Raw genomic sequence first — 17058 nt, 5'->3', positions numbered from 1 at the left:
TTGTTCTCCCAGCATCACCTGCACAGTTACATCATATTTAAATTATTATAGAAACACAACACACACTAATACAAATAAAGAGTAACTTTTACACATGACTTGATTTTGTTTCCTTAATTTGGAGGTTAAAAGTTTGTTTCATTGTAATGTTTTTTTGCAAAGAGCTACAGATTCAGCTTCACATCTTAGCTTGCACATTTCAATCTGAACTTGTCTGACTGCATATTTACGAGCAGATTAGTTTCCTCAGTGGCTGCACTTTGTCTCTGTAAATCAAGTTCAAATGAAATTCAGCCAACCGCTGACTTTTAGCAACAGTATCATAGTAGAAGAATATGGTAAAATAAACAATAAGGTAGAAGTAAAACAGCTTGAGACTATTCATAGACTACAGAATTGTGGCATTGTCTCATGTTTGTTCATTGTTCCGGTTTTTAGTATTTAAATATATTTTATCATTGTATTTTTACAACCTCACTTCTGTTTTATCAGTGCACGAACAAAAACTGAAAAGCAGTTCTTACAAACAGTCATGAAGGAAACATTTACTAAGTAAAACTGGCTTCATCTCAATGTAAAATTGCTGCATTATGAGTAAACATCCTGCATTTTAATTTTTTTTACTTAATCTAAGTGGAAAAACAAAAGTGTTATCAGCAAAATGTCCTTCAAGAATAAAAAGAAAAAAGTGAAGAAAAGAGAGATATAAAAAGTAAAAAGTACTCACTAGATACCAGAATGAGACCAATAGAATATTAATGCATTACTATTATGCACAATTGTGTAAGTAATGTTTTAATGTAATTTTAACTGCTTTATTATTGGGTACTGTCGTTTAATCTACAAAATATTGTGTTTTTATTTGTAAAATCAAAGTAACAAGTAAATGCAGTGCAGTTATGAGTACAACATTTAGTAGAAGTATAAAGTAGCAGAAAATGGAAATACTGCAGTAAAGTGCAGGTACTGCAAAGTAAATGCACTTAGTTTCATTCCACCACTATTTATAAAGGTTTGATCTATCCATAGATTGAATTATCCAATGTACAGGAACCAGTCTGGGGCCGTGACACAAACTTCCTAACTTGCAGATCCTATCTTTTTGGTAACCATGGTGATGAGGGTTAGGACCAGATTTAGGATAAAAGCCATCACAGATGAACAGTCTCTAAGTCCATGTTCCTGTCCTGACTTCAGACAGGAAAAGTGTTTTACACAAGCTTCCCAAAAACTTCACAAAAGCCTAAATAAACTCTCCTAACTTTAGGGAAACTGTTCATCTGTCCTGACTTTCGACTTTCCAACGCTCGTCTGCTCTTTTGTTGCTTTTACACAACCAAAGAAATGTCCACAGGCACAACTTGTTTATTGAGAGGCTGTAACGAAACGTTTGTTGGTAGATAGCCCAGCAGCTACAACCAGCTTTGGAGAGGCCAACCCAGCAACATGGGACTCTCTCTGTGGTGGTGCAACTGACAAATTCACTTTGTTCTTTTTTTTTTTTTTTTTTTTTTTTTTTGGACAAATTAGATTCTCAGAATGAAGTGACCCTTTTTTTAAATCAAATTTAAAAATAAACAGGTTACAAAAATGCTTCAGAAATAACATTAAGTAAGATAAGGCAGGAGATTCCTATAGTTAGGATTTGCTTCTGTAATACCTTACCTTACACTACCTTAACTTAAGACTTAAGATAAGAAGTGTCTGTCATAAGGCCTCTGGTCTGTAGGTTTGGACTCTCTATTGTCCACATGACAAATTCAGACATGGAAAAATGTGCCACACAACATTTGCAAGTTTATAGTTTTGTAGTTGTATTGTGCTGAGTTTGGGGTCATTCTTGACACTAAGTGTAGACCACACACACACACACACACACACATTGTGAGGACAGCTCAAACATCCACATGCTGTTCTGATTTACCTTGGGACTGAGGGATGGTGTCACTTCCCAGTCCCTGTTACAAACTGCAGCGATTAGCCGGATGTGCTTGTTGAGTCGCTGACATAACAATGTCCGAAGTGTGCCGGAGACTCCTGTCAACGGCACAGCGGGGATGTTATGGCTGTGAGGAGCCTGCCAGGGTTCCCCCTTTAACATCCAGACTGGTCTCTTTGACTGCAGAGGTCCAGAGTGGCAGTGACGTGAGCTGAGCCACATGCTGGCCACATGCTCAGGGGAGCTGGTGTTTTAAGTTCAAGTTTATTTGGATGTCTGTTAGTTGGTGCAGAGGCAGCGGCTATTTGTCCCCAGGGACGTATAAAACATTCCTACAGTGAAGAAGAAGAAAGAAAGGAAACCAAAACACAGCTTCATGGAATCGAACAAAGAGTCACAATTAAACAGCAGTTTTACCTCTTTAATTTGGAAACGTTCTTACTGAAGCTTGTTTTTCTGTGACGATAGAGAAGCCAACTGATGAGAAAACTGTTATTTGATGTGAGGAGGGAAGTGTTGGAGAAAATATGTGATGGTGTTATTTTATTTATTTTCTTAATTTATTAACTAATAAGGTAATAAGTTGTCTATCTTTTAATTGTAACATGATAAAAGGCTTATACACTATTCTGTTATCTACAATTGACATGCCTTTCAATCAACATTAAATTTTAATTTGATGCGAGGATTACAGACAGATAAAAAGACCACATACTCATGTTTTATGATGCATGTTAGATGATGTATGACTTTTATTTAAAAACTTTAATTTTAAGAGCCTTTGCATGAGCGAGACTGGCTAAATGGCAGCAGGTTGTTGAGGTTTGCTAAATGTAGTTTCATGTGAGTCATGCGAGGCTGGAACCGCTCCGAGGGAAAAGCTCGGCCAAAGTGAACACACCGGCTTGAGGGAGGTCTCGATTAGCATGAAAACCCAGTGCTGGAGTCAGTCTGTGCTTCACTTTAACATGTAAAGTGGTTCAACATTTTAGACAGGATGAGACGTGAACCAGTGCTCTCACTACCACTGTGGCAAACTAATGTGAAGCACCCCGCGAGGAGAACTGATTGGCACGAGTGCGGATTGATGCATGAATAGGAACGAAACTGGCCGGGACCTCCTGCTTCCTGTGGAGGTGGAACTGGAAGAGGAAGTAGAGCTCATGGGGCTGATTGACGGCTGACAGACTGCATCCTCCGAGCCGTGGAGTTGAGTGATTTGACCTAACCAGAAACATTCCTGTGCAAACTGGACACCAGTCCGGAGAGAGTAGCTTTCTGTGAGCACAGATCCCACTAAAGCCTGAATTTGTTAATGGTATTTTAATGCACAGTTTCTAAGAATGAAGAACTAAAGGTTTTATTAATTCATCACAACCTTATATAGGTCAATACAATGTGATTAAGTCCTGTCAGGCTTTTGTTTTATTTTGACCTGGAAATAATCAGGAAATGCTGGAAAAGATGTTATTAAAGATAATCAAATGTTAGAATTTAATAGATATGAAGTTCTATTCAAGAAGCACAGTATTTTTAACCCTTACAAGCAAATCTGCAATAAAAAATTGGCGAGGAAGATGAAAGTCAGTGGTTCTGCCTTCACAAATAAAGAAAAAAGAGTGCTAGCATGGAATCCGACTTGAGGTCTCCATGTCACTGGACAAAGAAAAAGTTAATTTATGAGCAGAATCACTGACCCCAGACCCGTGTTTAAAAATGTGTGTGTATTATGGTATTAGAGCTGTGATCATAGACGGAGCAGCAAGCCTGTTACCAAGCGACTAATACATGAAAATGTACCGGCTAAAGACCAATCACCAGGCTGCAGAATAGGCTTTGCTCTTAGTGGAGGGATTACCAGCCAGTGTGAAATGAAGTCTGATTATGCCACCACCACCCTCCCACACCAACCCACTCACTACACACACATACACACACACATATATGCGTATGCAGCCTCCCTCCTTTCCTTCTGTGTTTATCTCAAAGCCTCAACAAAGTCAGCGACTGACAAAAATAGGTCCATAATGGTATTAACCATGACATTAACACCCCTGCTTTTTATATGTGAAGACATCAGGCAATCACACAAAGACATGCCCTCACATGTATTCACACACACTTACAAACACGTGGTCTCGGCAGCAGCTGTTTGGCCCACTCCCATAATCCCTGTGGATGGAGGAGATGTGTGCAGTGACATCTGCTTCTCACACTGTGGCCCTGTCATCAATGGTTTGTCTGGGGCCAAGTTTAGAGGCTGTGCAAACTCGCATGCAAGGCCACATAGTATTGTACTGTATGTGTGAGAGAAGAGAGGAGTGTGTGTGTGTGTGTGTGTGTGTGTGTGTGTGGGTGTGTGGGTGTGTGTGTGTCCTCAGAGCTGCTAATCTTGGGCAGCTATGTTAGTCAGAGGCAGCAGGGATATTATGAGCTTCAGCTCAGGAGAATGAAGGGTCAGGTAGGGAGGAGTGATATGGATTAAATGTTTATCATGATATAGTACATTTTCTGAAACATCTAGTTATTTAACTGCTTATTTTATAAAAATACTTACTATCACCTAAATCAACCTGAAGTTTTAAAGGTCTGATATTTTACACTTTTCCAGTGTTTTATCTGAAGTGTTGATCTCCATCAGAAGATATATTTGTGGTTTTAAGAACCAAAAACCATCTCAGTGTAGTTCTCTCAGGCTTCTCTCTGGAGCTCTAGTAACAACAGGTCAGTGAGCCAATCAGAAGAGAGGATCTGAGCCTCTCCTCTGATTGGCTGACTGTTTTCTGAGTAATTGAATAGAAATATAGTAGATTTCAGGTAAACACTCAGAGAAACCAAAGCAAGTAAGGTTGGATGGTGGGTCCAAGTGGGCGGGGCTTGGGGCATGGCTGAGGGCAGTGACTGCTTTGTTGTGACATCACAAAGTACCAGAACTCCTGACGGCTCGTTTTAAGGCTCAGTTTCTGAATACAGGCTGTGTGCATTTCTCTGTGGACTGAGGCTTTGATACTTTCATGGTATTAATATAGAACCTAGATCTGCTTCATAATCCAAAACACATGGACATGTCACTTAATACAACATGAGACCTTTAAGATAGGTAAGATAAGACACCTTATTGTCATTGTACATTGTACAACGAAATTCTGTTTGATACTCTCAGCATATAAAACAGATAAAAACAGATAGAAACAGACTTAAAACAAGTAATTGTTATATATATGAATATATAATATTCTTATAATACTGTATAGTAATAATATATCTGACACTGATGGCATAAGCAGATTTGTTTTGTCTGACCTTGCAGAGCTCCCTCCATATCCACAGAGGATATTTATTATTCAACCATTTTAACAAGCTGAGTAGTAGAAAACAGACCTTTAATGTTTCCATACACTTGGTGGAGTGTCCCTTTAATAGAGTTCAGAGCTAAAATCCAAAGCACACTTCTAGTAAAATATTATTTTCATTTGATACGCTGTCAAAATTTTGTTTTGGTCAGAAGTTGGAGTCAGCTGCGGAAAAGCTTCCCTGATATTTAGTGTCCTCAGCAGGGCTCATGTACTGAGCTCAGGCCCTCTGGTAGCAGTGTATGGTCTTGTTGTTAATGTCAGAGAGTGTAAAGTGAACTCCAGTGATTTCACACTGGTTTTAAGGGTAAGTTTACTGGTCATGTGGACACTATTCAGTTGTATGTGTTCTGAGGCTCTGGAGGGGTTTTGTCAAATCTGTGAAAATAACCTCTGATGACAGAGTCGTCTGAACTTCAACTTGTAGACTACAGATGGAGACTACAGTTTTTTCAAGCTGGGGAGTGTGGAGTTGAAAAGACATGGACATTTATGAGGCAGGAAACGTGTAACTGGTTATATTATGGGAAATGTTGTATTATGGGAAACACTGTCTTCCCAATAGAAGCCAGTGGCCAGGTGCATATAAAATCACTTTAATAACCTCTTCAGTAAAATACCTCCCCTCAGAGCATCCTTGTTCCCAGTGGTCACATACAGTACCATGTAACTGCTGTGCCCCAATACAGATCTGTCTGAGAACTGCAGCATTGCTGCACGTCATGCCCTTGTCTCTCCTCATGTAGGATACATGTCAAACTGTCAAAATAAAAGCAGAATAAGTCTTACTTCAGCATCAGAGGTTGCCAAGTACCACACATTCATCGTAGGGTCTCACATAAAACTACACATCCCTCCTAGAGCTGCTGTGACACCACAGACTGTCGTTAACACTCCTCCAGTCTAACACTGTGACCCTGATCCTGATCTTTCTGATCCTGATCCTTCTTGTCCTTGACCTTGTTTTTTTTTTTTTTCCTTTTCCAGGTGAAAGAGGAGATGCTGCTGGAAGCGCTGACGACCAGGAAAACTGTGACCGTTGGAGAGAGGCTCATCGTGCCCTATAAACTTGCTGAGGTGACCTTTTTAGTAACCACGCCATCTACACACAGCAACAAAATGTGACACCGACCCTCCTGAGACCTAAACACACAGGCTTTATCTTTTTTATCTTCTGAAGCTGATGACCCATTACTGGTAAACCCCTGTGACCAAAACCTAAAGGATGCTAAACACTGAGTGATATTTTAAACATTTTTTTTTGTAATTGTCGTCTTTGCTAATAATGATCAAAAGGGCCTGTGTGTCATGGAGGTGGAGTAAATTCCACTCTGTCTCAAGAAAGCATAGTGGAGCCGAGTGTTTTGTTATGAAGTGCGTCAGCTGTGGGGGAGATTCTGTGTTTGTGTGCGTACATGCATTGGAGCTTGTCTGGGGAGTTTGTTGTGGCTCTGCCCCTGCCCCCGCCTCTTCTGTCTGAGGCTCCTTTGATAGGAGTCTCTTCCTCTGCAACTTCCTGTTTCCTGTCGAGCCAAACAACAGCACGACATAACCCTGTCCACGCAGCCCTCTGGACTTACAGTCTGGGAAATCTACCTTCAGGATGGCTCGGCTGACCTAGATAGACTCCTCTGATGTGTATCATAGTGTGTAGTATCATTAATATTCAGTGCTTTTCATTTATCTCTCCATCCCCGCAGCCTTTGATGGCCCTGTGTAGAATTGAATTTGGTTCAGCTCTCTGCTTGTGGCTGCAGGGTCTTTTGTCTGAGGAAGGAAATGCTACACATAGATAGTCTGTTACTCCACTTGGCTCCACCCCCCCATCTGATCTTTGGGTTAGTTTAGCCCAACAATGGTTGCTCCCGCTCTCCCACACCCCATCCCTGCAGTCATGTGGTCTTGTCTCAGGAATGTGCAACCTCCACTGGAATATACAGTACAGAGGCCAGAAACCAGATCCTGGGTCTGTCTGTTTGTCTCTGTCTCTCTCGCTCTCTTTCTCCTTCAGTCACACACATGTCAAACACATAAATTCACTTTTTCTACCCTGGCCCTGCAGCAGAGGCTTAGACAGTGTGATCAGAAACCTAATCCCAGGCGGGGGGCTGCAACTATGATAAACCCTGTCCTGCAGCTCCACGTGTGTACTCAGAGAGAGGAAAATGACCTGTTAACACACTGCAGTTTGTCTGAGCCTATATTAAAGTGTCCTGCTGAGTTTTTACCACTAGCAGAGCTATAGACCAATGTTTTTATGAGTGGGCTCAGTTTTGTTTGCATCATGCACACGAGTGGAGGTACTGATTTTATGCTTTTTCGCTAATTGACAGTTGGTAGTGGCAACAAACAGAAATACACCAATGGTAGTGTGAAAACTACCAATTATTTGTTAAGTTGACTAAAGCTACTTAGAAAAAGTAGTTAAAACTACTTTGTAAAAAAACTAGATCAAACTTACAATTTACATCATGTGATATGAAATTGTAACAAAATCCAATACAAAAAGTCACATGTCAGCTTATTGCATAGTTTCCCTACTTGTTCACAGGTGATAATAAGTGCTGGAACGTCTGTTTACAATAACTGCGTAAGGACTGTCCATGGTGATTCTTCCTCAGGCTGAAGCTTGGTTTCGCATGTTGTCACTGTTTGAGCACTGGTCTAGCTTTTGCACATGCTCTACACAAAGTTGACAAATGCATTGCCGGTATGCCTCAGGATGAAAGAAAAAAGGGGCGGGGCTGGTCAAAGATGGTCAAACATGGTAGAAAAAGTAATTTAACTACTTGAATCACTGTGCACATATGGATGTAGCTGAACTAACAACAAGCTACTGCAAAATGTAGTAAAAGCACTACTTTAATTACATGTAGTTTTTACATGTAGTTTACATGTGTCTGTGTTTTTTCAAATCACTTGATTTCTTTATTGGATAGGGACAGTGCATGTTGATGACCATCAGTGCAAAATACAATGTAAACATGCTGGATTGTAACAAAAATGCTAATTCACATCCATAATCTCTATAAAACAAATTAAAATGTTTTTTGAGGAAGAAACTGCACCTAACACCATTGTCAACACCTTCTTAAGCCACTGACCCAAACATTAACCATCACAACTGTAAATCTAACCCCAAACTGTACCCTAACTATAACTGAACCTAGTTTTTACCTTAAACCCTAAAACCAAGTCTCAGCCTTCAAACAGCCCTTTGAAGAAGTGAAGATCAGCCCACATGTGCTTACTTTCGGAAAATGTCCTCATTCAAAGAGCACACACACACACACACACCCACACACACACACACACACACACACACACACGTGTGCACCACAAGAATAGCGAAAGTGAAGCCCTGCTCTGATCTGACCGAGGGCCATGGGAGCGAGCTGAGGCCACCTGTGGAATCCATAACACGCCTGTTTTTATACAAAGGAAATGTGGAAAAAAGAACCTGGCAAATGTTGCTGGTTCTTCTCAGAAATAATTTCTTCCCACTTGGATGAGAAAGGCTGAAAAAAAAAACTGTCCAGCCACAGTTGAGATGGGGAGATTTGGATGAGGTGTCTGACCTGGTGAACTCAGTGTGCTGCAGACTAGACAGATCCCCTGAACTCATCAGATGGACCCGGGTTGAGTCAGGTGGGAAACTTTTGGGTTTGGTTCCAGCGTAATAGTGAGAGTAAAAGTCAATCCTCGTTCATGAAGGGAAGCTGTGCTTGGCAAGGAGGCCAGAATCTGGAGCTGAGTTTGCTACTGTGTTTGAGTCCTACCCAAGGACACTAAAGACAGGGTTTTTGTGGTTAAGTTGAAGGTTTCATTAAAATGTTTATTTCAGTTTTAGTAACATTTTCATTTTGAATCTGGCCTTTCATTCTTTTCACACTAATTTTATCCTTTTGTTCAGCTTCTCACAAGCTCAATAAGTCAAGATATCAGGCTTCACTCAGGTCCTCAGATTAAAATATTTCTAATGAGTGACCCACCTTATTGCATCTGTTTTGATGATTTTATTTCAACAATGTTTAACATAAAGGCCTAAGTTATCAAAATCTGTTTTTAAATATCAATGTCCGTGATGGGAGGTTGGGGATAGTTCATTGCACTGAAATGGATTGAAAAGGAGCATATTGATTTTAAAGAGTAGTCTTGGTACAGTATGACCAAGTATTTGCGAAGGTAAGCTTGCTCTTTTTGTGTTAAAACATTGATGTCCAAGTGAGAAAGAAGAAAGTGGGAAAAAAAACCTGTAAAAAATAACAACTCTTCGTTACCCATTAAAAAAGACTCAAGTGGTGAAGACGGTGACAATATGTAGACTTATATCGAGGCCACCACTTCCTTCTTCCTGTGTGAAAGACATTTGGGGAAAGGCAGTCAGACACTCATTCATGCGCTTTGCATTCATATAAAAGGTGCTGTTTCATGGGGAGGGTGTAGCAGTGCGGTCCCACTGCTGGGGGATTGTAAAATGTGTCAGTTAACAATATATGGAGACACACACACATACACAGAGACAAAAACAGCAACTACATAAATACTAATTAAATACACATGCAGATTGACATATTGTGGTGAAACACACACAAAACATCCTGCAGCGAGGAAGCTAGCGGGCCACGTGCAGTGTGAGCTCATGCTGGTGTTTCACACCTCCTGTGGTTTTCAGGAGAAAGAAAGAGAGAGATGGAAAGAGAGAGAACAACAACTTCCCCTCAGCAGACCCTCGTAATCACAAACATAATCACAAGCTGAGATCTGGTTTAACAGTCTGGACCATTACATTTTACAAAAGTCTCTGATTAAGTCCTGCTAATTATTTTGTCAGGTTCTTGGGTGGCCCTGTAGAAAAACATTTTCAACCCATTTGCTTCCAGCCATCTCCCCTCCCAGTTCCTAACTGGTCCCATTGTGATGAATAATTAAATTACATGGCAAACACAGAGACAATGAATGCTCAGCAAGCATGTCAAATGTTCGCATAAGATCTGCCAATCCCCCGAGTTTCTGCTGGAGCCTTTAAACCGTGATGCTTTTTGAAACGTTGTATTATTCGTAACAAGCTTATGTAACTTTGTGGGAAGAGGGACGTCACAGGCCTGCTTGCTAAAAATACCATAAACAATCAATAATGCAAGAGTGAAGAGGAGGCTTTTAAAATGCACAGTTTTGCTTCATCACGGCCGTTGGCTGCATGTGGCCTCAGCAGGCAGTTATTCAAACAGCCCTTCAAAGAGAGTGCATCCGCAGTGGGGCTCGATCAGATTCATAGTGTCCCGTAAAGGCCTCTGAAGGACAAAGAATATTTTTATTTTTTATTGTTACATAACCGATTTGAGACATTTTGGTTTTTTTCAGTTGTTTTGCTCCTGTGGAGTGAGTCTGTGCGCCTGCTTTTATTTACTGTTTCAGGAATCGTCAGACCAACTTCCTGTGGTAACTTTCCCTCTTTAAGTTGCTTCCCTCCGAGCAAAGGTTGTTAAACAGTGCATATATGATATGTTGAGTTTAATCTTAGTTTAACCAGGCAAACCACAAACACAGAACATGTCTTAAACACACAGTATGAAACTTATACTGTAAGGGGTCTCAGTCAAATCAAAACCAAAAGTTGGCATCAGGTGATGTTGTGAAGTAGAGTGGGATCATAGGAGTTGTTGTTTTTGCCACCTTTTGCATTAGCTGCTCCTGGTTTTGATTCCTTCAGTGTCAGTCGTTTAGAAGGTTTTTACCAGCAGCTGAATTATCCACAGAGATCTTCTCCTCTTCAAAACAAACACACCAGGTGATTATTACCACTAGAAACACTGAATAAAGCAGCTTCACATTTAATCCCCCAAAAACAAATCCCGGAGTGGGATTGAAACAGAAAGAATTGTCAGATTTTCAACTTTCCAATGGTCCCTGAACTAACCATGTGTGATACATGCTTCCGTTAGAAAATATAACCAAATTTAAGCTAAAAATTTCCCCAAATCCCTTCATTCTACAAGTCTCATTTTTAAAAAATGCCAAAAATAAACTGTTTGCTCAAACCAAATAATTCTAAGTCAGTGTTTCGCTGACGTTATACGGCGGACGCGAGATGTCAGGGGAGGGTTGGGAGCAGAGACTGCTGCTAACCTTTGTTTCAATTGTTTCCCTGTTAACAATTCTCTGATGAACCAGACATTCAGGAGGTTTGTACATGGAGTCAAATTATCCACAGAGGTCTCCTCCTGTCCAGAACAAATGGATTAGGGGATTAAATCAGACCAAATGAAACGGATCGTTACCATGATTAAAATCACAGATCTCTCAGGTTTGAGAATCTATGTAAACATTTAGGATAATGTAAGAGCACAACTAGTTGTTTTTAGAGACTTTATGGAGAAATATAAAAAAATATATATATTAATGCGGAAAAGTTATATACTTTAGTTTTATATTTAACTTTAAAAAATGCAAACTGCATTGAGACAGCCACTCACTTCACTGATAAACCACTAAACCACAGAATTTCTCTGACTAATTACCTGACCTTTGACCCCAGTCTGATAATCAGTCTGAATCACTGTCAGTGTCATTCACACTTGCGTCCATTTTTCTGTCGCTATATTTAATGCATTTAGCTAGCTGTCAATGGAGAAAGATGACGGCCCCGATCTTAGTCTTGCCTACTGAGCTCTGATTGGTTTCTCTAACTGGTGGAAATGGCTGCACAATGGACACAACAAAGCTAGACCTGTTTGAATCATTTGAATCAGACTCTTTCCTTAAAACCAGCTTGATGTGAGCAAAACCGAACACACTGTTATTGTTACTTCTGTCTGTAGTGTAGCCTGTGGTTAGCTGGTTAACCGGTCAAGTCTTTGGTAAAATGGGGAAATCCAAATGGCCTCGTTAAGGTTTCATTGGGTGTTTAGTTTTTATAAAGAGCAGTGTGATTTTGTATTGTTTCTCTCTCCAGAGGTCGACACAAATAGCATCAAGTTTCACCCTTCTATAATCTCTGTTGTGATGGACTGTTTTGGGGTTTGTGGTGTGAAAATGTTTGACCCAGTTGAAGCAGATTTCTTTTGTCCTGTTCCACTCCCAAATTCAATCATAACACGTCCAGCTGCCAAAGAACGTGCTCTTGTGTCCAAGTCTCCATTTAAGTCTGCTTGTGTTAGCTTAGCATGCCTTTCATCACGTCTAAGGAGAGCATAGTTGCTCTTTGGCTTGTTGAGACGTAATGGCTCGTCTTGGCAGTGTTGTTTTTTATGGATCAAAAAGTGATCCATAAAAAAGTTGTCCAAATAGTGATCTGCAGGTCTGGAGGCACTTAAGGCTCTGGCTCTGAAAACACCTAAAGTATTACAGCACCGCACACAGCAAGACTACCAAACCAGGAACAGTAACTCAGGGTTGTGAGCAGTGTGGGAGCTTTAACGCAGGCTCTAAATACTAAGTGGCTGCTGTTATATCCCTGGCATTTCCCATCTCTAAATTACAGTAGCACAGTCACAGGCAGACTCTTAGCATTAATGCCAGCTTACTTGAGCTAATAGGTATTTTTGTGCTAATGAATCTTCCTTGAGAGAGAGTTATGGTAGTTGACTGTTGGCCCATTTGAACAGGCTGCAGCAGTAGTGTTGTTTGCATCCTAACATTTGAGACAGCCACAAAAATGTTTTTAAAAAAATAATGTGGATCTATGGATCTTTGTCAGTTTTTAATTTGGTTAGAGGGTTAGATTAGACTGTCATTGTCATGCTAAATATGGATGTACAGCTAGCTGGCTATTAGCTTAGCATCAAGGCTGAAACAAAGGGGGAACAGCTAGATAACTCTAATAAACGTACAGGATGTAATATGTTATTAAGTAAAATGTGGAGGTGCTGCTATGCAGATTTTTTAAGGCTAGCTAACGAAGGCTAACTGTTTCTTCCAGCTTCCAGTCTTTGTGCTAATCCTCTCCTAGCTCTAGCTTCTTATTTAGAGAGTGGTATTGAGCTTCTCATCTAATAAAAGCAAATAAGCTATTTTACACATTTCTAACTAGTCCTTAAAGATTTCACAGTAACTGTTGTGGGTCAAGTGCAGCCATTTTTTAAATTAAATCTGTTAATTCTGGTTTAACTAATTAGTGAATACAATGTCAGAAAATTGTTTTTTTTTTTAAGTTTCTCAGTGCTTTCAAATTGCTTTTGTGTGTCTGGCTAACAGTCCAAAATCCAAATATATTCAATCCACAATCATTTTATTGACTGTCTCTGTGGTGATTTAAAACACAGTCCATCGATTGATTGTTCACCGCAACATTTCCGACCCACCCATCTCTGCTTTTCCTTACGGTTTCTAGATCTTTTTCTTCCTCTCTGTCAGTCCCGACAGATGACTCAGCTGTTGCCCGTGTGTGCAGTAGTTCATTAGACCTCTCGTCTGCCCACTTCACACGTTTAATATGACACTGATCCAGTTCCAGAGAAGCAAGAGGGAACACTGATGTTGTGTTTGTCTTCTTGCCCTGGTCTAATCTGCTGCAGTTTGCAGGTGTTTGGATTTGATGCAGTGAAGTCGGCAGGTTTCTATCATATGCTCCCTGTAATGGTTATTAAAGCGATTACCAGTAACAGTATGCTGCACGGTCACTTTGTGCTGCTGAAGATGAAGAAGAGTATTGAAGTGTTTTATTGGTTAGCTTTAGCCTTTGAACACTTGTGGGCCACCACTGAGAAATAAAAATGGTTTAGCAGCAGAGAGGAGTCACTTCATTGAGTGATAAAACACATTCAGAGTGGCCTTAAACAATATTGGCTTCTGCTGCTGATTAAGAAATCCACATGTTTATGATTAGGAATAAACTGACATCCTCTGTGTGTGCTTGTGTATCTAGGCTGGCACAGTGAGGGACTCCATGGCCAAGTCCCTGTACAGCGCCCTGTTTGACTGGATTGTGTTCAGGACCAACCATGCCCTGCTAAACAACAAGGATCTGGAGGACAGTTCAAAGGTAACGAATGAAAACACACTGAAAGTCAGAAACACATCTACAGTACTACTGTTCAAACGAGATCAGAACAGTTCAACTCAACAGTGTACACAGACAAGATAGACACAAATTCACACTTAGATAGTAGCCTAGCTATTATGAAACAAAACAGAAAGGTTTAATAGTAGTAAAGTATATGATTATATGATTTATAGTGACAGTGTTGTTATGTCAAGCCATGTGCTGTGTGATGAGCCATAGACAGTTTTCTATAATGCAGACAGTAAAATTCTGTTGTATTCTATTCTAGTCTAGTGACAGTTTAAACTGAATTATAGGAAGTGTTGCAGGGTTTCTATCTCAGTACTGCCTCCTCAAACTAAGATGACATCTTTAACCATACTTTAACCACACTGTTCATGTCACCATCCATTCACATGAAGCAGCCGGCTGAACTGCGTCACCAGTTAGGGGGAAATATTCTTTAAACTGAGTACATAGATGAGATGTTGCGCCTTGTAGTACGATATTCCTGGGGCGACTTGTTAGCTGAATAGTTAGGGCACTCCTCATGTGGGTGCATATGCTCTGAGCAGCAAGTCTCCAGTTCAACCCCCTGCCAGACGGACTCTTTGCTGCATGTTATTCCTCTTGGCATAAAATGGCCAAATAAATAAATAAATAAATAAAAATGATCTACCTGAAACTTTTTTTTTCTGAACAGTCAAACTTGAACGGTTCAGGTATCATCCTGTTTTTTTACCTCACATTAACAAGTGAGAGCTGAACCGAAAAACTTGAATAAAGTTTCTATTCAAGCTGAGCTCCTTGACAACATACAGTATGTGTTGCATGGCATCGCATGTGTGGAAAAGCAGGAAAACTACAAGGATAAAAGTTTTATTCATACATTGTTGTCACATCATACATCCTGCTGAAACATTAAAACGATCATAAAACTAACAACGTAGATATTGTATATGCACTAAAAAACAACACCCTTATACAACAAAAGTAGGCTGAGGTCTGGTCAGGAATTAAAACAAGCAGTCTTTGATAATTGGTCAGGACTTCTTTACATTTTCTGCACTGCACTGCTTGCTTAAAATTAAATAATCTATTCAAACAATGTTAATGGAGGTTTGATGTTAATGAGTATACTGCTCAGAGCCCCAGTAGCTGAGACTGAGTCCTTACCACAGTGGCCCAGGTTCAAGTCCGGCCTAGACCCTTCGCTGCAGGTCCTTCCCTCTCTCTTACTGTTGAAGCAGAAATGACAAAAAATCATCTTTAGATCATTACATAACCTTAAAATTCAATTGACAGCTGTGATTAATAATATTGACAGGAGCTGAGGTCTGCTGTGAAAAAGGCCTGTTTTACTGACAGAGGAAAAAACATTACCATCCTAATTGAAATACATTCATTGTGAATTCATCCTCCCTCTGTCCTATTCATGGCTTCCCTTTGTTCTTTCTGTCTGTCCTCATTTTCACTTGTCTGTTTCATGCTCCACATCCTGCTGCTGTCTGTCTGTCAACCACATCTGTCTGTGTGTCTGTCAGTCAAGACTCGATTCCCTGTTTTCTGGCTTCTTTTACTCCCGAAGGCAGGAAGTGATGTGATATGAAATACCACTGTGTGTGTGTGTGTGTGTGTATGTGTGGGTGTGTGTGTGTGTGTGTGCGTGTGTGCGTGTGTGTGTGTGTGTGTGTGTGCGTGTTGGAGTGGCAGCTGGCAAGTCATACCCAGTGGGGGCATCTAAAGGATTAGAAAACAGATCGTTGTGTGTGTGTGTGTGTGTGTGTGTGTGTGTGTGTGTGTGTGTGTGTCTGCCAGCAACATTTGGGCAGATGGCATCAAGTTCCCCTCAGCTCAGTTTACCCCCTGTGGTCCTCTGCTGTCCCAGTGCAGTATGTGTGTGTGTTTGTGTGTGTGTGTTGGCACTGACGTCATCTGTGTGTGTGTGTGTTTGCCATTGGGTCGATGAGGTTGCACGTTCTGTCAAGGTCATTGTTCTTATGTGCAGATAACAGCCTACACATGCACCGTGCTCATGTTCTCTGTATTTTTATGCCACAATGAAAAATTGCCCTTCAGAGAGAAATAAAACACTGTTGAATACATTTAAATGAAATTGGATACAGCTTTTACAGTCCATTTCATAATTAAGGGCCTTTTTTGCCTCCGTCAGATGGTGCATATTAATGATACATGATGACATGAATCTTACTGACACCCAGAGGGCAAGTGGGTCTCTGAAGCTGTAAAGGATGGGATATAAAAAGAAACACAATAAAAATAGAATGATGACATTTTTACTGTTTACAGTGATGCTAGAGGTGATTATATTTTTTCCACATTTTTCTGATCCTATATGTGTGTAAAATATGGACATAAAATGTGCCGTCTGTGTTTGTCCACCAGATCCTGTCCATAGGAGTCCTGGACATCTTTGGCTTTGAGGATTATGAGAACAACAGCTTTGAACAGTTCTGCATCAACTTCGCCAACGAACGACTCCAGCACTACTTCAACCAACACATCTTTAAATTAGAGCAGGTAGAGTGGTATTACTCTATCTCCTTTCTTCTCCTCTCCTTTCCTTCCTCCTCTTTCCTTTCCTTTCTCCTCTTTGCTTGCTTTCTCTTTCCTTTCCTTTTAGACAATGATTATTGTGCTGCTGCTGATAACACATCGTTGCATTTAGTGTTTTACTGCCGCTACCACGACGTTAACAACATTCATACGTGATCTGCTACGCTGTGTCTTGGTATGTAATGACGTCAGTTTATGCACTGGCG

The 17058-nt window shown here is 40.5% G+C and overlaps 1 protein-coding gene across 15 annotated transcripts in view; it reads left to right on the top strand.

Annotated features, from left to right (window-relative positions):
- LOC139629595 (unconventional myosin-IXAa-like) overlaps positions 1–17058 on the top strand; it is a 174246-nt gene that overhangs the window by 107512 nt on the left and 49676 nt on the right. For all 15 annotated transcript variants that reach the window (XM_071492319.1, XM_071492416.1, XM_071492329.1 and 12 more), the window contains 3 exons: positions 6280–6369; positions 14159–14275; positions 16682–16816. In XM_071492319.1, coding sequence (XP_071348420.1) covers positions 6280–6369; positions 14159–14275; positions 16682–16816 — 342 coding nt within the window. The remainder of the gene's footprint in view (positions 1–6279; positions 6370–14158; positions 14276–16681; positions 16817–17058) is intronic.

Source organism: Trachinotus anak, unplaced genomic scaffold (assembly GCF_046630095.1).
Source record: "Trachinotus anak isolate AG129_WGS33_773 ecotype Australia unplaced genomic scaffold, CSIRO_AGI_Tana_v1 ptg000002l, whole genome shotgun sequence".
Lineage (NCBI taxonomy): Eukaryota > Metazoa > Chordata > Actinopteri > Carangiformes > Carangidae > Trachinotus > Trachinotus anak.
This window is presented reverse-complemented; position numbering and strand designations above follow the sequence as displayed.